The 21,514-nt window shown below is 44.6% G+C and overlaps 1 protein-coding gene across 1 annotated transcript in view; it reads left to right on the forward strand.

The window, feature by feature from the left end:
* ptprt (protein tyrosine phosphatase, receptor type T) overlaps positions 1 to 21,514 on the forward strand; it is a 324,259-nt gene that overhangs the window by 252,300 nt on the left and 50,445 nt on the right. Inside the window, exons 22-25 of the mRNA XM_022758722.1 lie at positions 2,264 to 2,344; positions 3,524 to 3,559; positions 17,674 to 17,766; positions 18,843 to 18,952. Of these exons, the coding sequence (XP_022614443.1) occupies positions 2,264 to 2,344; positions 3,524 to 3,559; positions 17,674 to 17,766; positions 18,843 to 18,952 (320 nt within the window). The remainder of the gene's footprint in view (positions 1 to 2,263; positions 2,345 to 3,523; positions 3,560 to 17,673; positions 17,767 to 18,842; positions 18,953 to 21,514) is intronic.

The following is a 21,514-nucleotide window of genomic DNA, read 5'->3' on the forward strand; positions in this document are numbered from 1 at the left end:
ACCGATCCAGGCTCAGTCCTAATGAGACAGAGAAAAACGCTGACACAAGGTGGGGGACCCAATAATATTTGTGCGGACGGCCCCCTCGCAGGGCAAATAACCTTTTTGTGTTATTGCATTCTCACCCAGTCACCAGCTGTCTTCACAGGACATTGCTGTCAAAGCAGATTTCTTTCCGTATGCAGCTACACTCCTCACTGTATTAAAGTTGAGCTTCCTTTTGCGGCGCATTAGCATACAGTGCCGGTGCGCATGAGACGAGAGGGATTTTATCACAGAGGAGGAGAAAACATTGTTGTGTTTGGGGGTATTAGGAGAGGGGAGCGATGAGAGGAGGAGGGGGGAGGAGGAGGAAGAGGAAGGAGAGGACAGCGGAGTGAGGTGAAGATAAAATTTAAATGATCTGCTGTAGGGAAGTTGGGCTATTGTTCCTGAAAACAGTCGAGCAAACTGAATATGAATGAGAATCAGACGAGAGGGGAGCCACATGGATGATTTTCACATCAGGGATTATCATTTTTAAGACATTAGTAAAATTACAAACACCACATGTCTGTATCAGCCTTTAGACTTTTAATTCTAAACTTCATTCGACAGGAAACAATATAGTTTTATGGTAGAAATATTTTATAGAGCTGCAGAGTCTTGGCTTCTCCAGATGTAAACCTGAGCGGGTTCTGCTCCAGGTCAGCAGCTGGAAGTGACGCACCTGAAGACGTCTTTTAAACATGCTACTGTCAAACCTTCCTCCTGTCACTTTAATGTGAAGGAGAGCTGCCATTGTGACAAGGGAAGATGCTCACTGGTTTTTAGTCCTGGTGCATTACCTGGTTGTGACATCAGATGGAAATGTGGTTGGAAATATATCTACAAATCAAGTCAGCTCTGAGAACATTGTGAGTGTTTTAGGGGAAAGACACAGAGAAAAGTGCTGTAAGACGAACAGGAGGAAGGTAGAGCTGAGGAGGTGAGACGAGGAGAGAGAGGGGAGGGGAGGAGGGGAGGAAACAAAGGAATAGAAAAGAAAGGGCAGGAGGGGGGGGGGTATCATGTCATCTGCCCAGTGAGTATGAAGGGAGGAGGAGGAGGAGGAGAGACCTCTTTAGCAGGAGAGTCTCCACTAATGGCCACCAGTTCTGACACACACACAACTGCTGCACACTCACACACACACACACACACACACACCAACATGCACAAGTACTAATTGGCTGCTGAAGCCTATAGATAAATGATACATACACACACACACACACACACACACACACACACACACACACACACACACACACACACACAGCAGGTGCCACAGATGAATGTGTGTCGGCTCGCTGTGATATCTGCTGTGGAGTATTGAACAGGCTCGGCCAGTATGTAATATGTCACAGTCAGTCTCACAGCAATCTCCCTAGGTTTTATCTTATTGTGTGTGTGTGTGTGTGTGTGTGTGTGTGTGTGTGTGTGTGTGTGTGTGTGTATCTGCAGAGATGTAGTAGCCATCACTCAGTTTAAGAAAGCAGGTGACACATCTGCTCAGCTCTGCTCTAACTCTTCTGTATGTTGGAGCAGAGCTCTCCTCTCTCCTCTCTCCTCTCTCCTCTCTCCTCTCTCCATCTCTGTCAGAACACCGACTAAAACTACCGGGTCTGTGGATCTCTGGATCTCTGGATCTCTGGAGCTCTGAAGCTCTGGAGCGACTCGGTTTCTCACAGATAGACTCTTTGTTTTCTTGTTTTGGTGTTTAAGCAGAAACACTCACACAGCTGCTCTGCCCCCCCCCACACACACACACACACACACACACACACACACACACACTTTGTTTTCACTGTCATTCAGGCGTGTGTATTGACCATCGATGAGCATGTGTCAGATTTTAGTGCAGCTCATTGAGACGGAGTCAAAATTCAACATTGGAAGCATTGATGGAGCCATTAGTGTTATTGGATTGTTCTTGGTGCCGTTGAATATGGAGTATTGATCTGCCTGTCTATGTTTTCATTGTTAATTGTGTCCTGTGATGATTGATTGTTGTTTATTTAGATAAAGTCACTGACCTGTCCTTCTCTTCTCTTGTCCCCCCCCATTCTCATCTTTCCTCTCCTCTCTTCATTCACCTCCTCTCCCTCGTTACCTTCCTTTTCACCCCCCCCCCTCCCCCCCAAAAAAAAAACACCACCACCTTGTCTCTTCCCATATTTTCACATCCTCTTTTCTTCTCCCTCTCGTCTCCTCGTTGTCTTCCTGCCGTCTCCTCCCCCAGCCTCCCCCTCCACCTGCTCCTTCTCTGTGCAGGGGAGCAAGACGCTGCAGAGCAAATCCCTGCTGAATTCCTACTACTCAGGTACACACTTCAGCATTCACACACACACACACACACACACACACACACACACACACACACACACACATAATCTTTGCAGATGCTTTAGACGGTTCTGTTGCTCTCGAAGCTGTGAGTTGAGTTTTCTGCAGCTGTAATTGCAGCTGGACAAAGTGTGAGTAGAAACTGAGAAGCTGTTGTGTTTTGAAGCTCAGGTGATTTTTGGGTCGGGGGTTATTTGTCAGGTCGTGTTCAAACCTTTTTCAAACAGCTTTCACTAGCGCTCAGACGACAGCGGCCGATCAGCTGTTCTGCAGGGTCTCACTTGCAGAAACGTTAACGCTCCTTCGTTTTTCAGCACAGCAGCAGAACGACGGAACGACGTCCTGCTCATGTTTCTCAACACAAAGGATTTAAGGTCAATATTACAGGAGTTCCTGTAGACTCAAAGGTCAAGGTCGCTGTGACCTCACGAAACACCATTTAGGCCCTGACTCAAGAATTCCTGCACCAGTTATGACACGAATGTCCAACAGGAAAAAACGATGAAGGGACGTAATGTTACATGAAAAAGACTGTGGACACTGTGCAGGTCCTCTGTTGACGATGTGTGTTTTTAGCTTCTTTGCTGCAACAGTCGTGTTTGAAGCTTCGTCTAAAGTCACAGCTGCAGCTTTATGTTGGTCTGTCAGACTCAGCTTTATGGACCAAACATTCCCTGTGAAGGTCCAGGGATTCAGGGACGTAACAACGAACAAAATAAGAATTTAAATTTTCATTTTCAACAGCTGCAACGAAAAACTGACAGTGAAACTAAACCTGCAATAAACTCAGAGAAACTTAGATGAACAATAAACATAAAGTAGCAGGAGTATCACCAACACACACAAGCTCAACAACGTCCACTCAGTTTTATTTACATGTCTCTCTGCACCGTAAATCAAACAATACACCTCTCTTCAGTCTTCACGTCATCTCTCTCATGAGTTTGGACACACGTGGATGTAAACTGCGTCTTGACTGGAGGCGAACGACCACGAAGCGATGACTCCAGTTACACACACGTCCTGATGGAGTCCAGTGTTTTTACTGTGACCACGTCGTCTGACTGATGTGACTTCCTGTCTTTCTCCTGTGTGTGTGTGTGTGTGTGTGTGTGTGTGTGTGTGTGTGTGTGTGTCATGTCGACCGTGTGTGCAGTGTCCAAAGAGCCGGTTCCCGCCACGACTTCTATAGGTGAGTCCAACTCTTTCTCTCGGATCGAATGTTGTTTTGTTCTGTTTGTTTATTTTTCTCTCAGTTTTAAAGCTCTAACACCTGTGGTTAATAACTGTTACAGCTCTGATCTGTGTGTGTGTGTGTGTGTGTGTGTGTGTGTGTGTGTGTGTGTGTGTGTGTGTTAATGTATGAGCATGAGAGACAACTAAAACAAAATGTGAACATCCAGGCAGAGTTTCACACACATTCATACAATCTCAGCAACACTCACACACACACACACACACACACACACACACACTCACACACACACACACACACACACGTGGTTTACAAATGGACAGAATGAAATGTCAAAACCATTTTCCAGTTCCTTCTTTCTGTCTTTCTCTCGTCGTTCTCCTCCCTCCCGTCTGTTGGCCAGATTGTCCAGTTCTTTGCCAAGAAGATTGGCTCTGGCCTGTGCCAAAGTGTGACGTGTGGGGTGTGTGTGTGTGTGTGTGTGTGTGTGTGTGTGTGACACACACACACACACACACACACACACACACACACGTGGAGGTATAAGTCGTGACATTTGTCTGCCAGTCTTTCTTTACGACAGTGTCTCTGTTTTATGTGATAATTCTCATCATCCAGCTGCTGGCTCCTCGTCTTCCTGCCACACCTCCTCCCATCCATCCATCCTCTCCTCCTCCTCCTCCCCCTTTCTCTCTTTTCTCTACTGTATTCTTCCCCCCTCTCCCCTCTCATCACGTCCACCTTCACATCGTCCCCTCTCCTTTTCTCTTTGGATTAATTCTTCCTCCTTTCTTTCTTTTCACCAGTTATTTCCGTTTTATTTTATTCTCACTTTTATTGTCACAGATATCATCAGTGAAACTAGGCCCAGGTGGTTAGTCCCACTCTTCTTCTTCTTTATATTCTACACTGTCCTCTCCTCCTTTCTTCTTCTGCACATCTTTCTTTACTTCTACTTCACTGCATCCACTCCTCTGCTCTGACTTATCCTTTCTCAGTCCTCTTCTCTCCTCGTTCTCTCTCCTCTCTCCTCGTTTCCTCTCTTCTGTCCTTGTTTTCTTTCCTCTCCTCTCTCCTCGTTTCCTCTCCTCTCTGTCCTTGTTTCCTTTCCTCTCCTCTCTCCTCGTTTCCTCTCTTATCTCCTCTCTTGTCTCCTCATTTCCTCTCCTCGTTTTCTCTCCTTGTTTCCTCTCTTCTTTCCTCGTTTCCTCTCCTCTCCTCTCTCCTCGTTTCCTTTCTTCTCTCCTTGTTTCCTCTCCTCTCCTCTCTCTTCGTTTCCTCTCTTCTCTCCTTGTTTCCTCTCCTCGTTTCCTCTCCTCTCTGTCCTTGTTTTCTTTCCTCTCCTCTCTCCTCGTTTCCTCTCCTCTCTGTCCTTGTTTCCTTTCCTCTCCTCTCTCCTCGTTTCCTCTCTTATCTCCTCTCTTGTCTCCTCATTACCTCTCCTTGTTTTCTCTCCTCGTTTCCTTTCTTCTCTCCTTGTTTCCTCTCTTCTTTCCTCGTTTCCTCTCCTCTCCTCTCTCCTTGTTTCCTCTCTTCTCTCCTCGTTTCCCCTCCTCTCTTCTCTCCTCGTTTCCTCTCTTCTCTTCTCTCCTCATTTCCTCTCCTCCCTCCTTTCTTCTCTCCTCTCTCCTCATTGCCTCTCCTGCCTCCCTGTTTCATCTCCTCTTTCCTCATTTCCTCTCCTCTCTTCTCTCCTCTCTCCTCATTTCCTCTCCTCTCTTCTCTCTACTTTGCTTATTTCCTCTCTTCTCTCCTCGTTTCCTCTCCCCTCCTCTCCCCATTTCCTCTTCTCCCTCCTCTCTTCTCTCCTCTCTCCTCATTGCCTCTCCTGCCTCCCTGTTTCCTCTCCTCTTTCCTCATTTCCTCTCGTCTCTTCTCTCCTCTCTCCTCATTGCCTCTCCTGCCTCCCTGTTTCCTCTCCTCTTTCCTCATTTCCTCTCGTCTCTTCTCTCCTCTCTCCTCATTGCCTCTCCTGCCTCCCTGTTTCCTCTCCTCTTTCCTCATTTCCTCTCGTCTCTTCTCTCCTCTCTCCTCATTGCCTCTCCTGCCTCCCTGTTTCCTCTCCTCTTTCCTCATTTCCTCTCGTCTCTTCTCTCCTCTCTCCTCATTGCCTCTCCTGCCTCCCTGTTTCATCTCCTCTTTCCTCATTTCCTCTCCTCACTTCTCTCTACTCTGCTTATTTCCTCTCCTTTCTCCTCGTTTCCTCTCCTCTCTCCTCTCTCCTCTCTCCTCGTTTCCTCTCCTCCCTCCTCTCTCCTCTCCTCGTCTCCTCCAGGTAGGAGAAAGTGTATCTTTAGCTAAAACACGGTTGTTAACCAGCTGAATCACTGTTTTCCTGCCGGGCTCGTGTGTCAGCAGGAAACAGACAGACCGACACTCAGAGACAGACGGACAAATCACTGTGATCGTCTCCTTCTCATCGAGAGAAACAGACTGACAGAGGAGAAGTGGACAGAGTCATGGAAAGGGAAAGAGAGAGAGAAAGAAAGATATTTTCTAACAGTGTCTCACATATTTAAGCTCATTTGTTTGAATCTACAGAACTCGCCTCACAGATTTCGGAGCCGCTCGTTCGTGCACATCAAGGCGTGATGAAGCAGAATGCAAAAAATCGCTTCAGCAATTTGTGCAGTGGCACAATTTCGCTGTCATACATCTTTACAGAATGACATTAGCGTTTCGTCGAGCCATCTGTTCTCGCCACAGTTAGAGAGACCGAGAGACGTAAAACAAAACTAATGCAGAACAGAAGCCGAGGACTCAACAACAAATACAGGAAATACAACGGAGCGAACGTGACACGACGAAACTTACAGAGACGAGTTTAATAATACTTTGTCCATTCACTCCCTCTGTCTAACTTCTCCTCATTTCTCTCTTTCCATTCATCCTCCACATCTCCATATTTTACTCCACCATCTTCCCTCCTTTTCCCCCCAGCTCTTAACGTCCATCCATTTCTTCTTCTCTGGTTTAAGTGATTCCATTATCCCTCCTTCCCTCTCACCTCTCACCCATCCGTCCAGCTGTAAACGCAGAACATTACTCCCTCTCTCTCTAAACCCCCATCTCTCCATTCCCCTAGGACTACACTTCCCTGTTTCCCCCGTTTAATACCTCCCTCCTCTTCCACCTTTTCATCATCTCATCTCTTCTCACCTCCATCCATCCATCCATCCGTCGACTGATCCGTCCACAGAGCAGCTCCCCCTTCACGCTGAGCATCACAATTATTTTACTGATGGACATCGTGAATTAGTGGAGCAAGTTACCACCGTCATCATCATCATCATCATCATCATCATCATCATCATCATCACAACCAGTCCTCCAGCCTGAACAACACACGCAGGTCGTTTGTTCCAACCCTCTGATACGATCCACAGCTACGTAAACAATAATAAAACACGTGGGCGATACCGAGAGCAGCGTACCTACCTTCGTTGCCATGGTTACGATAATTAACTGTCGCAGAAACGATCGTGATTGGGGTTAAAATAAGTGACTTCCTCGACGTTAGACGATCTTTGTTTCCGCACTTTTCCCTTTGCTATGTGTCGCCTATAGCAACAGAACCTAACTGTGATGTCATGACAACCTGCTGCACTGACGACCCAACAGTGATGATGGAGGGAGAAAAAGAAAGACGTTAAACTGGCGTCATACTGTTTGTTTACTGTCGGTGTGGGTTTGTTTGTTGCTGTTTAATCCAAGTTCTGACGGAGATGTTTTCCTCCGCGCAAAAATCTAAAAACGACACGAGGACGACGACGGAGCTGAATTTCACTGGATCGTTCCGACTGTCGTTGTCGGGTCGCTCCGTTTTATTCATTTTTCTTCTGAGCAAAATTTAATTGATTGAAATGCTTGAATTATTCTCAGTCTGTCACTACAATGCTGCAGCTAGCTGTCTAATTAAAAAGAGACACTTAGTTGATTTCCTTCATAAAAATGCTCATGAATTCAAAAGATAAACAAGAAACAGCCTCGAGACAGGAAAACAAAACGCAGCGAGTCCCACAGGCCGAGAAACACCGGACACCTGAGTGGACACTTTAACTCTTCCACTTCCATCGTGACCATCGGCTTGTTCATTTAATCTGATGGTGGCTGCAGGTCATCATTTCATTAATAGGTGGAAAACGTTTTATTCCAACATTTAGACGCGTTCCAAAACCTCCCAGGCTTTTGAAAACGGATAATGTTACCAGGAGCCTGAATGGAGCCGGTGAAGATCGTTTTTCAACGGCTCGAAGAGAAGAAGAAGAAGAAGAAGAAGAAGAAGAAGAGCTGAGAGAGAGAGAGGGGAAAGTTATCACGGCGACAGTGAAAGAGACATACAGATTGAGGGATCAAAGACAGGGAGAAGGAGCTTGGGTAAATCCAGTATGCAATGCAGAGGGGGTTTAGCTCTCTGTGTGTGTGTGTGTGTGTGTGTGTGTGTGTGTGTGTGTGTGTGTGTGTGTGTGTGTGTGTGTGTGTGTGTCCTTTCTTTTGGGCCAGCTGTATAGCTTTCAGCATAGCTCAGGTGTTTTCTTGGCAATGGATATGGAAATTTATACACATGCACACACACACACACACACGCACACACACACACTCACACACACTCAGTCACACACACACACATAGAGAGGCTCAGAAAATCTTGCATATACAAGCACACACACAAAGTACAGCACACACACGTATACAAATACAGTATATGCATAAAGAGATCATCAGAAAATTACAAATATGCACAAAGGTACGCACACACACACACACACACACACACACACACACACACACACACACACACACACACACACACATACACACACACATCCATATGCACACACACATCCATATGCACATAAGCCCAGCACAGTGTTAACACAGACGTGATGTTAATACAGCGGATCAGGAGGAAGCCGCCGCGGCAGAGGCGTGTGCGTCTCATGTGCAAACACGTTTTCCGTCTAAAAATCAATTTCCCGGACGCTGATGTGCGTTAAAGGGTTTTCGCAACAGTGTTCACAGAGCGAGCGTCAGCCGTCTGTGCCCGGGCCAAGGACGGCCCCGCCACACAGAAGTCCTGTTTCACCGTGGATCAGAGGCTTTCTGTGGTTAATTAGGTACACGCCGTTTCACAAGCACAGTGACACACACACACAGAAACCCATGCAAAGGCATTCCAGTGACCGAGACGCCCGAGAACAAAACTCGCCACTTTGCACGGCTGTGCGCCGCTTCAAGGGCGTCAAAAAACACATGGAGGTAAAGCAGCAGTGAAGGGTTGAAAAGCATTTCCTTTGTCTTTGCAGGTGACAAAACTTCAGAGTGTTTTTTGTAATTCACTGATGTGCACGGATGCTGTAACAGAGACGTGCGGAGGGAAAGTAGAAAGGGATTATTCATTCATTTATTTGGCTTTAGTGCTTAACCACACTAAAACAATTAGGGAATAGTGTAAGGTTTGTTTCCCTCAGTCACGCTCTGTCTGTAGCCTACAGGCAATTTGATCATTTGGCTGCAACATCAATAAAATATTCCCGCCTGGGGAATAATAGGAGTATTAATGCCACTCTCAATGAATCTTGTTCACATGCAGGAGAATTTGTGAGGCTTGTCAGTTCAGCACACTCCCCTGATGCGGCCGTGTGTCAGTCACCAGAGGTTTAAGGGGGGGAAAGTGAGATTAGTTAGCTCTGCTCTGAGGAGCCATCTGCACACCTCCCTCCCTGTCACCCACCTTTAGTAGTTCATGGATGTTTGGAAAGGGCAGACTCTTTTTGTTGGACAGGAACTAACTTTAGATGTAGGTGCTGCCAGTTTAAAGGTCCCATATAGTATAAAGGTCTCTCTGTTTGATTATAGATCAGGTCTAGCTTCTATATTAATACTGTGAAAGTATCAAAGCCTCAGTCCACAGAGAAATGCACACAGCCTGTATTCAGAAACTGAGCCTTAAAACCAGCCGTCAGGACTTCTGGAACTTTGTGATGTCACAACAAAGCAGTCACCAAGCCCCGCCCACCTGGACCCACCATCCAAACCTTTACAGGATTTGGTTTCTCTGAGTGTTTTTACCTGAAATCTGCTATATTTTTATTGGATCAGTCAGAAAACAAAAAAGTCAGCCAATCAGAAGAGAGGCTCAGAGCCTCCTCTCTTCTGATATACACATGTGTATAAACACTAAATAACAGAAAAAGTGTAAAACATGGGACCTTTAAACCAGAAGTCCTTGAAAAGTTCCTGTAGATGAAAAGTTCCTCTTCACATCTGGTGTTAATAAAGTTTAGTAAAGTATAAAAGCAGTGCTTCGACGATCCTTAGGCACAGTTACATATCTGAAAATATACATTTACGTGCTGCGTGTGAGGATTCAGAGGAGACATAAAAAGACCATCAGGATGCAGGGTACGCTTCTTATTTTCACTTTTGTGTAGATTGGAATCAAATTGTGTTCCCTCACAGAAACTCCTCACAGCTTGTTAAAGAATGGACACGGAGAATGAGCTGCATATTTTAGTAAAGTAAAAGCCTCGCTTCCCGCCAGCAGACCTCAGTGATGTAATTTTTTTTTTTTTTCTCTAATGTGCCTTTTGGTGGATATTTTGAAGATGCACTGCATTTGAAAGACGTTAGCGACGAAATGTGCCTGTGCACAGCGGAAGTGTTTGACCGTCCAGAGGCAGAGAGCAGCCCTGCTTGTATTGGAAGTAGTTTTTCCATAGCATTGCCGAACGGCAGTTATTACTGAAGGGCAATTATTTTCCCCAGTCCAGTTCAGCATAGCATTAGGCTGCATGTAAGGTGATTATGGCTAATGGTAGTCATTTTGTTTGGCCATAATGTGGCAGTGCTGGGTAATTGAAGGTGAGAGCAGGGCTGAGAGATAGTAATTTTTAACCTTTATGTGCTCAGGGGAGATTGAGCCTCTGTGCTCTTTTCCAGCCACTTCTTGACTCACTGCTTACACAGCTTATATTCTCGTCCAGTGGCCTCTTAGTCACGCTTCCTGTCCCCGGACTGTCAGTCTTTGACCGTCTGTCTCCGCTTTGGGCTGGTTTCCTTCCTCATGTATAGGCTACATGCAGATTTATTAAACAGTAATCAAAGGTAGAGGCCACATGCACAATTACATTTTTAACCGTGGTCCTCACAAGATTAGAAATGCACCGATCTGAAATCCAGGTCAGTATTAGCACTGAACCAGATTCAATACAGTTTCTTTGTTAATGTTAATAAAAATAATCTAATCGTTGGCCTCGGTGCAGCAGCCAGATGTTAAATCTGGGAAGATGAGGATGCTGATAATCGATCAGATTGGTCGACGTATCAGATTTCGTATCAGCACCAGATCAGATGACATCTCCAGGTCGAGTGAGCCTGAATAAAACAGAGATGTTTGACATTAAAGAAGCAGCTGGTGAGCTTTACAGTTAGGCCGAGGTTAGCTGCACATTTCTTCTTCTCTTTATTCCAAACGCACCAGGACGCACGCATGCTAACCAGCTAGCCCTGGCCTGAGACTTGCAAGTAAACAGCGGCTAATGCTAACATTTGCTATGTAGCAACAGCCAAAACTCACAAGTACCTCCTCCATATTGCCATAATGGAAAGAAAAAAGTCGTGTCCATTGCATGTAGACAGCTTTTCTGTTCTGTCAGCAATCCCACAATGCATTGTGCGACATTTTATATGGATCATGGATCATCACAGTTGTATTTACTCGTTTGGCAGAAGCTTTTATCCAAAGCGACTTACAAGGGAGGGACATCACTGACGCTTCGGTGCAGAAGGAAACCTTGGTGATTAAAAAAAGAAGAAGAAGAAGCTTGAACAACTTTTGTGGGTTTTTTTTCGTTTGAATGAAAATATTGCATATTATTATTTTAATCCTTCACGTCTCTGTTAATTATCTTCATGCATCAGGCTGTAGTTGCCCAGACTGAGTAGCTGGAGACAAACAGTGGCTCCCTACCCAACGAGGATACTACGCTAATCCTCCTTTCTTAGCAGAGAGGAATATCAGTCTGCAAGTCTTTCTGTTCACCAGTCTCTGTCTCTCTCTCTGGTCCTAACTTTGCAAGATAAGACTCGCTCTCTAAATAAGAAACTCTGCTGTGGAGCAGATTTGTGTGACTGTTGTGCAGCTGCTCGGTGACTTCAGTGAGTAACTCATGCACAAACAAACACCCACACGCACTCAGATATCTCTGTTCGACTCCGGCGCCTGGAACTTTCAAAGAAAGTGGCTTTTTACATGCGTACACACACACTTGTAGTGATTACACATGCATGCAGTCGGCCACGTGCACGCGCGCACAAACACACACACACACACACACATATACACATATACACACAGGGCCAGGCTTTGTGAGTCAGTGATTTCTCTCCTCTTGTCAGGAGCAGGGAGGTGAAATGAGGTAAACCGCCGGGATACTGTCTAGACCAGTTGATCTCTGTGACATACAGTCCAGATATATATTCTGCTGCCGCTCTGTTGTTTCCTCCACTTATCACTCCTTCATTCCACCACTCTCTCTCTCTCTCTCTCTCTCTCTCTCTCTCTCCCTCCCTCTCTCTCTCTGCTGCTGCCTCCTCTATCTCTGCGTCTTTTGTTTTCGCCTTTCATTCGATCTGTCCTCCCTCCTTCTCCAATTTAAATTCAGTTTTCAAGTCGTGCAAACAAATTCAGAACACTGCAAAGTAATTAAGTACATGATGTTTATCTTAGAAGTCTATTGGAGAACTCTCTCTCTCTCTCTCTCTCTCTCTTTTCGTTTTTTTTTTTCCTGCCTTGTTCCTCCCTCGTCTTTATTCTTTCTTTGCTCTTTCCTGAATCAATTCCGCCCCTATCCTCTCTCTTTAAGCTTCACTCTCTCTCCTCATCTGTCAGTACGTCTGGAAAACGGCCTCTTGTAGAGCAAAGACACACAGCACGACTTCTATCGTATATAAAACTTGCACTTATGTTGCATAAAACAGTGTGAAAGATGTTTTAAACACGAGCTGTAGGTGAGTGAAAGAGACGACGTGAGTAAGGATTATGTAAATCCCTGAAAATCAATATCCCTGATGCTATTATCTTTCAATATGTTGCTGTAATGGAAGGCGAGATGAGACTTTATTAACAGTTGTGCATCTGGGATTTCTTCTGAAATAAGCAAAGTACAAGATCAGTTTTAAAGAAGTGGAAGAGTGAGGAAGACTCCTGTGCCCATGATGTTGTCAGTCAAGGCCTTTCTCTCCACCTGCTCCCACCTGCAGCCTCTGTTACACTCAAGGATCTTTTGTGTTTCTTTATTTTCATTATTATTATTTTCCTCTCCTTCGTCGTCTGATTTCGTGTTCATCCTCCTCTTCCTCCTCCTCCTCCTCCTCCTCTTCCTCTGGACGACGGCTCAGCTCCACTTGTATTTCCCATCTCTCATGCTATAGCGGCTCTCTGCTCCACCACAGGCTGTAATGTGTTTCAAACATCGCAGCGATTTTTATTTTTTTCATCCATATACCGATGAGAGTCCACACACACACACACACACACACACACACACACACACACACACACACACACACACACACTGGCTCTGCTGCAGGAAAACGAAGTTGAACTTGACCTTGTGCTTCACAGACAGAGAGAGAGAGGGAGGGAGAGAGAGGAAGTTACCAGCTGCAGCTGTGCAGTCCAGTTTAGGGAGTGATAACTAGTCGAGCTAGCAGGTGAATGGTAGTTATTTTTTTTATCTAACTAATATGCATAAATAAGTCTTTACTAAATACAGAATATGGGATTTTCCTGTAACTCCTGTGATCCAGGGTTATAGATAATACGTTTTCATACACTGATGCAGCTCACTATGTGGCAAGATCAAGTTACTGTTTATTAATGAGTTACTATAAGCTTCTTTTTACCAGTTATAACTGGTAGTAGCTCATTAGTGAGATTAATGAGGAGTAAGCATTAACTTGATCTTTGCCAAATAGTGAGCCTGCATCAAAACTGTGTTCTAACTTGTTTATGATTGTTAATGATTTATAAAGTGTTAACAACCGAATTAATAACATAATTATAAACCATTTATTTACCATTTATTACTTATTGTGAAGTGGTAACATAATGTATATATATATACATAATGTATATATATATATATATATATATATATATATATATATATATATATATATATATATATATATATATATATATATATATATATATATATATATATATATATATATATATATATATATATAACACCATCATTTCAATTTCAGTTTCAATTATCGTTTGTTCAGGATCTAATTGTGTGTGTGTGTGTGTGTGTGTGTGTGTGTGGTCTGTGATGGATAAGAGGAGTTTGTAGCTGATGCAGACACAGACATCCAGTCGCTCCTGTAATGAAGTCATTTCTTTAGTGTGATTGGATTTAACAGTAATTGCCGGTCGGGGTGTCGAGGATGTCACCACGGCTACGGCAGACACTCACTTCTAATTGGCTGGCAGCTGTCCATTAAAATCATATCAGCATTATATCTCGGACATGATGCTGGTCGACAGCATCGCCGTGCTGTTGTGTGTACGAGGGACGTGGTGTCCTTATCGTTGCTCTCACAGCGCGGCGCATGGAAGAGGGAAACATCGGTGCTTTCAGCGCCTGAGTGCAAACAGTCACAAAGACGCAGATGCAGAGTTATACCTCACAGCTTCATCAGAGTATTTAGCCTTTAACTGTGGAGGACTTCTGTTAGATGGTATCATATATAGATATGCACATGCACCTGATGCATGGAAGGAGTTCAGAGTTAACACAGCGACACTGTTGTGATAAGTCCAAGTCATCCACAGCTGAGTCTTAATAAAGTCACAGGGTGGGAGGAGGGAACTTTATATAGCTAGCACACTGCCAAGCATGAAGGACTGCATTAACTGACACACTCACTGACAGCGCCAATGGCCTTCACACACACTCAGACACACACACACACACACACACACACACACACACACACACACAAGCACACACACATAAAACACCCAACACACTTGTCTCTCTCTCAATCAATGACTCTCTCTCTTACACTGTCAAACACACAGTAGCCACGGACACTCAACGCTCTCCGTATGTCTCTATGACTCACACACACACACACACACACACACACACACACACACACACACACACACACACACACACACACCCACCCCTGACTGTGGGGTCAATAAATCTCCCCATTAGCATTGAGATGTCTTCATCATAGTCAGTGTTGTGGAGCTGCTGCTACGACTCCATTTCATGCCTGGCTTAATGCATATTTGACCTTGGTGAGTTTAAGACACACACACACACACACACACACACACACACACACACACACACACACAAGCATGCACATACACACATACACACACACTTGTATTGGCGCAGGAACACACACACATGTATATATGATCTGAAGGCAGGTTTTAGCATCCCAGCAACAAAGGAGATGCTTGTGTGTTTGTGTGTGTGTGTGTGTGTGTGTGTGTGTGTGTGTGTGTGTGTGTGTGTGTGTGTGTGTGTGTGTGTGTGTGTGTGTGTGTATTTCTGCATGCGTTCTGTGTGTTCTTGTTCTGGAAGCTACATATTTATTTTTCTGTGTTCGCTGCAGTGGCAGTGAAACAGTCAGTGTGCTGCAACTAAATACAGATGCAGTCCAAACACATTAATTATATCTGGGCAGAGCGGAGAAGAAAGAAAGAAAGAAAGAAAGAAGGGAGGGAGGGAGGGAGGGAGGGAGCTAGAAAAGGGAAGACAAGAGAGAAGACAAAGGACCAGAAGGGCAAGAAAAGGCGCCGTGTCTCCTGCTGGTATTCAGAGAATATCTTTGGAAATGTCAGTGAGTTTGAAGAATACTTTCAGGAGGTTAGGAAACAAGAAGCAAGTTAACAAACAAGTGGTTTTCAGCTCAGCTGGAGTGTCAGCCAGACTGTGCCCCTTTCCACAGCAACAGCATTAAACAAGCACAGTAACAAACAATGAAACTTAGCTGTGGACGGTGATGAAAAGTCTTTGATATGATGTAACCCAGTCCACTAAAAATGTTTGTTGGTTGAGATTTCATTTGTTTTCTCTACAATATTCACTCCTGGCAACTAAAGCGGCGATGGTTACGCTGAGTTACTTCTTGGTTTATTACGTTTTATTATGTAGAATCACGATCCGCCAGTTTAATTTGAAAGTTCAGTCCCACTTCCTGTTTCCCCGCCTGCAGCAGGTCTCTCATCCTGTGGTCGGCCTGTAATGTCACCATCTTGGACTGCAGCTGGTGGGGGTGGTTCTTGTTCTGCTCTTGTACCGAACTCACCGACGCCGCAGAGCGGTTAGCGGGCTAGCTGTTTAAGCGCTAACAACGGGCTGAATGAAACATCTGAATACAGCAGCTTTTCATGACGCGATCTGGACGAAAACGAAGCGCTCTCTCCTGACGTTTACACATCCAAACATCCACCCCGGTCTTCTCCTTATGCCCCCTCTGCGGCCGCGCACGAGGGTGGACGTCGAGCTTGATTATGCGTCCTCTAAAACGTATTTGACAAAGCTGATTACTGGTAGGAGACGGGGCTGCACCCGGAGTTTGAAGGAGGGCGCAGGAAAGGAGGATGACAGGAGTTAACACAGATTTATGTGCTACCATGAAGCGCTGGAGTGAATCCTCAGCCGAGAGAGACGGGAGGAGCGAGCGGCACAGCCCGGTTCTGTCTCGGTGGACAGACACTGTGTGTTTGTCCTGACCTCTCCCCGGCTCTCCTCCCCTCCTCAACGCTCTACACCTGTCTTTCCTTCACCTTTCTCCCCCCCTCATCTGTCTCCCATCTCCCTAAACTGTCCCCCGTTCTCCTCAGCTGTTTTCCTCTCTTCCCTCCTCTTTTACTTTTTTCTCACGTCTCATCGCCTCTCCTCTTTATCTCCCCTCTCCTCCAGTTTCCTCTTTTTCTTTACCTGTTACCCCCCCCTTGTCTTTCCCCCTCCCCCCTTTTATCACTTCCTAATCTCACACAACAACCTGTCAGCTATTTTGAATCACTCATTGTAAACTGTTGTACGTTGTTTTTTCATCCCCTTTCTCCAGACCACACACACACTCACACTCACGCATTCAAACACACACACATTCAAACACACACACACACACACACACACACACTTGAGTCAGAGCTGCGGAGTGACCCATGTGGCCGGCTCATTCTTCATTCGTTTAGGGAAGCCAGTGTTTAGATTGGCTTATGGAGAAGCCACTTTAGGCCACTAATGAATCCACAGCCATCATTAACATGCAAATAGCTCCATTAAGAAAACATAGACTCATGCAGTTTTATATTACAAGCCCCCTTTTCCTTCTCACACACACACACACACACACACACACACACACACACACACACACACACACACACACACACACACACACACACACACACACACACACACTCGCTCACACTTCAGTGAGTCTATTGGCCTGGCTGGTTACCAGAAGCCATACTAAAATCACATTTTATTTATGTATTAAAACCACAATGAGGAAATTAAAACATGAGCTATTTCACATTTCACGACATGTTGGATAATACATAACTAAAATAGGCTTCTTCCAACTATTATAAGCTAATTTATTTCTCTCTCTCCTCTGACATCCTGTCTTTTTTTTTTTCTCCCTCTTTTCAAACAAACTTCTTCCACAACAACGTGAAACTTTTAAAAAGCCTGTATGAATGTTTGGCTCCTCTGGTGCAGCTCTCGACATGTGACACTCCTTCACCGCTCCCTCCATCCCCTGAACCCTCCATCTGTCCTGCCTAATTAAAGCCCGTACACTCAATCCAATCAATCTGTCCGTTCCTTAATTGGAGGAGAGATTTTTCCAATTAAGTTTCCCATCATGCCCACCAATCAGAGCTCGGGGTTCTAAGTGACTCATTTGACTCATCACTTGTCATCGGTGGCCAATCTTGACTGTCAGGAAGTGTGTGTGTGTGTGTGTGTGTGGGGGCTTGTCCTAGAGGGGAGGTGTGTTGTCATGGTAACAAATTCCTCTCTCTCTCTCTCTCTCTCTCTCTCTCTCTCCATTAACAGACAGTAGCCAGCCCTCGCTCGCCCAGCCCTCTCTGACCCTGCAGAGTTTTCCCTACGGAGGCTGTGAGTCTGTGGAGCTCTCCTACCAGAGTGGTATGTGAACAGAGTTTAGGTAGTCAGTCACTTAGTTAAGTGGTTAGATAGTTCATTAGCTATTTAGTTTTGCAGTTAGTCAGTCAGTCAGTTAGTTGTTTGATTAGTTAATGAGGCAGTTAGCCAGTAAGTAAGTCAGTTTGCTAGCTAGCTAGACATAGATAGTCAGTCAGTCAGTTAGTTAGTTATTTAGTTAACACGTTAGACAGTAGTTTGTCCATCATTTAGCTAATTGTGTATTTAGTCAGTTAGCTAGCTAGTCATTCAGTCACTCAGGCACTCATTTTGTTTGTTAGTCAGTTAGCTAGGCAGCTAGGTAAAAAGTCAGCTAGTTAGTCATCCTGCCTGCTGGTCAGTCAGATTGTAAGTTAGCTAACTAGCAATTTAGATAGTCAGGAAGATAGTTAGCCAGTCAGATAGTTCATTAGATATTTAGTTGGTTGGTTATTTGGTTAGCTAATTTAGCAGTTAGCCAGGAAGAAAGTCAGTTAGTTAGTTTGCTAGTTAGTCAGCTAGCTAATCATTCAGTCACTCTCATTGTTTGTTAGTTATCTAGGCAGCTAGGTAAGAAGTCAGTCTATTAGCTATTCAGTTAGCCAGTCCATCAGTTAGTTAGTTAGCCAACCAGTCAGTCAATTTGTAAGTTAGCTAGCTAGTAATTTAGATAGTTAGTCAGGAAGTTAGTCAGTCTGGTAGACTGTTAATTAGTTAGCTTGTTAGTCAGTTAGTTCTAGCTAACCGGGACTCACACTGAAAACATGCTGTAGCTCTACTTACACAGAAGCAGACAGATTGAAGTCATCTTTAAGTGTGTTGACAGGAAGTTAGTTCATTAGTTCATTAGTTCAAAAGGAAAAGAGTTTCTCTGGCACTTTGGCTAGCTGCTTTATCGATTGAGCATAAGTTGGTTATTTAGCGTAACAGTAAGTTCACAACATGAATACAGATTAGAACTGCCATTTGATGTGATGATTTCAAGATCCGTCCATCCGCCCACTCCGTCTCCCACATGCTTTATCAAACCGTGCTGTTTATACATTCATCCCTCCCCCCGTCTCCTGCTTCTGCTCCTGTAGGTCAGTTCCAGGCCGGCCAGTTTCAGCCGGCTATTCGAGTCGCCGACCTCCTCCAACACATCACCCAGATGAAATGTGGACAGGGCTACGGTTTCAAGGAGGAATATGAGGTGACTACGTACACATGCATACACACACACACACACACACACACACACACCAAGAGGCGTATAATGAGAACAACAGTAAAAATAGACATCAATCTTTAAATAGACAACATTACAAGCAGCTATTAGCAAGGAGGTCGAAGGTCTGCAGCTACAGCACCCAGATAATAGGTATAATAAAATCTCCCTGTGACCCCACGATGTAGAAATGTAACTGCTGGTAAAGCAGTGAGTCAGACAGAGAGAGAGAAGACTTTTCTATTATCATAAAAATATGGGTGCGGCAAAAGCCCCGAGCGAGACTGGCACCATGTCCAGGGTGTAGCCTTGCGAGATGGGGTCTGCTTCAGCTGCCTCCATGACCCTGCAGAGAATCCAGCAGGTGTGCGGTGTAGCTGCAGCAGCATCAAGACGTCATTAGAGTAAACAGGGCAAATCTGAAACCGGCGCAGCTGCTAACAGACGGGATACGATCCTGCACTGAGGCGGCGTGTACTGTACGTGTGTGTGTGTGTGTGTGTGTGTGTGTGTGTGTGTGTGCAAATGCATGTATTTGACTGAGAGATTGTGGGGATTGGATTTGTTTTGTTTTTTTGAGGGAGGACGACTCTTATCAATTATTAATGTTATTGATATCAATATTGATGATCAGAGAAACAAACAGGCAGACCTAGAAACAAACTTTCTGCCTCTAACTAATATAATCACCAGTTTTATGTTTTCTCCTACTTTTCTTTCCCCTGATCACTTGCCCTCTCCTTCTTTGCTCTGTTTTAATCTCCCTTTATTCCCTCAGTTTGTCCACTTTGTGTTTCATTCTTTCTCTCTTCTTCTCCTTCTATTACCTCCCTTTCTCTTCTGCTCCTCCTATCCCATCTCTCTCCCTCTTTAAGTCTCCCTCTCTGTGCCTGGGGGGTGAGCGCTTTGTTTAGAGCACAGTTTATCACATGCAGACATTTTTATAATCCTTCTTCTCTCTGCTCATTTTCCTTCGAAATCCCCCACCACCCCCCTCTCTCTTTCTTTCATTCAGAAGACATGAGCCTGAGTCTTTTCCTCTCTGTCTCCCTCCCTCCTCTCATAAGAATGAATATTTTCTATTATCAACTCTGCATGCGTGTGGAAAATTGTCCCTCTGTGATGCCGTACGTTATATTTTCATTTGCTTCCTGTCATTTTGGTTTATACCCACTGATATGTTTCAGCGGAGAGCAAATGTGATTTATTCTCCCGAGTGTGTGTGTGTGTGTGTGTGTGTGTGTGTGTGTGTGTGTGTGTGTGTGTGTGTGTGAGAGAGAGAGAGAGAGAGAGAGAGAGAGAGAGAGAGAGAGAGAGAATGGAGTGTTATGAATTGTGTTGGTAGCTTCCACCTGTGACCAGCAGCAAATGCAGAGACATTCAATGGACAACACAAATACACATTCTACAAACAAGACAGACACACACACACACACACACACACACACACACACACACACACATACACCCTGTCTCTGTCTATTACCTATGTACCTGTATAAGTGAATGCTTGTGTTTTCGTCAGGTGAGAGTACAGTAAAAGGCTTCTGTGTTTGTACAGTTGTGTCCATAAGCATTGTGTGTGTGTGTGTGTGTGTGTGTGTGTGTCTGTGTGTGTGTGTGTGTGTGTGTGTGTGTGTCTGTGTGTGTGTGTGTGTGTGTGTGTGTGTGTCTGTGTGTGTGTGTGTGTGTGTGTGTGTGTGTCTGTGTGTGTGTGTGTGTGTGTGTGTGTGTGTCTGCCACCACACCCCATATGGCGTCTACTGTTCCCGTCTCTGTGTGTGATGTGACCTCCAGTGCTGAAGCCCATTAACCCCACTAACACCGACAGCAGCCTCACTGTCAACATGTCGCTCCCCGCCGGGATCGCACCTTTTACATTTAAAGGGATATTCCGCATCGTTTGAAGCCTTCGCCGGTCGGTCAACTTAACCAGCTGCTATCAAGCAACCACACAGTAAACTCAACCACGACCGGTGCCGGGTGATCGAACGGAAACATTAGCTTTGACTTGATGAACCCGAAGACGATGGTGGAGACTTGTCCTCTATTTTTCACATGAAGAGCTTGTGAAACATGTTGATTATTTCCATTTTTAATGTCTCCTGATACAAATTGGAGTTTTAAAACTTCATACAGTGACATTATGTGAATATTCTCAGATCTAAATGATAAAATAAAAAGCATTTCTTTGTCCCCATCAAAGCATTTTTGAAAGTTTAGACAGTTAAAAACTATTTGTTAGGTACATTTGGGTTGGGATATATCTTTATTTTTATATATATAAATATATATATATATATATATATACACACACACACATTCTGACATGTTTCAGTTCGGTCGTGAGTTTTTTTAAATGGAAATAGTTTATTATTTTTAATCATTATTACGGGAAACTGAAGTGTCCACTGGTACAGAGGCAGCGTGTGTGTGTGTGTGTGTGTGTGTGTGTTTCTTGTCCACTCACCCCACTCTGTGTTTTTATATAGAATATTAATAATCCCCCAAAAATGATGAAATTCAGATGAGAGCAGTCTGATTAAC

This window comes from Seriola dumerili, unplaced genomic scaffold (genome assembly GCF_002260705.1).
Source record: "Seriola dumerili isolate Sdu_G_001 unplaced genomic scaffold, Sdu_1.0 BDQW01000306.1, whole genome shotgun sequence".
NCBI lineage: Eukaryota > Metazoa > Chordata > Actinopteri > Carangiformes > Carangidae > Seriola > Seriola dumerili.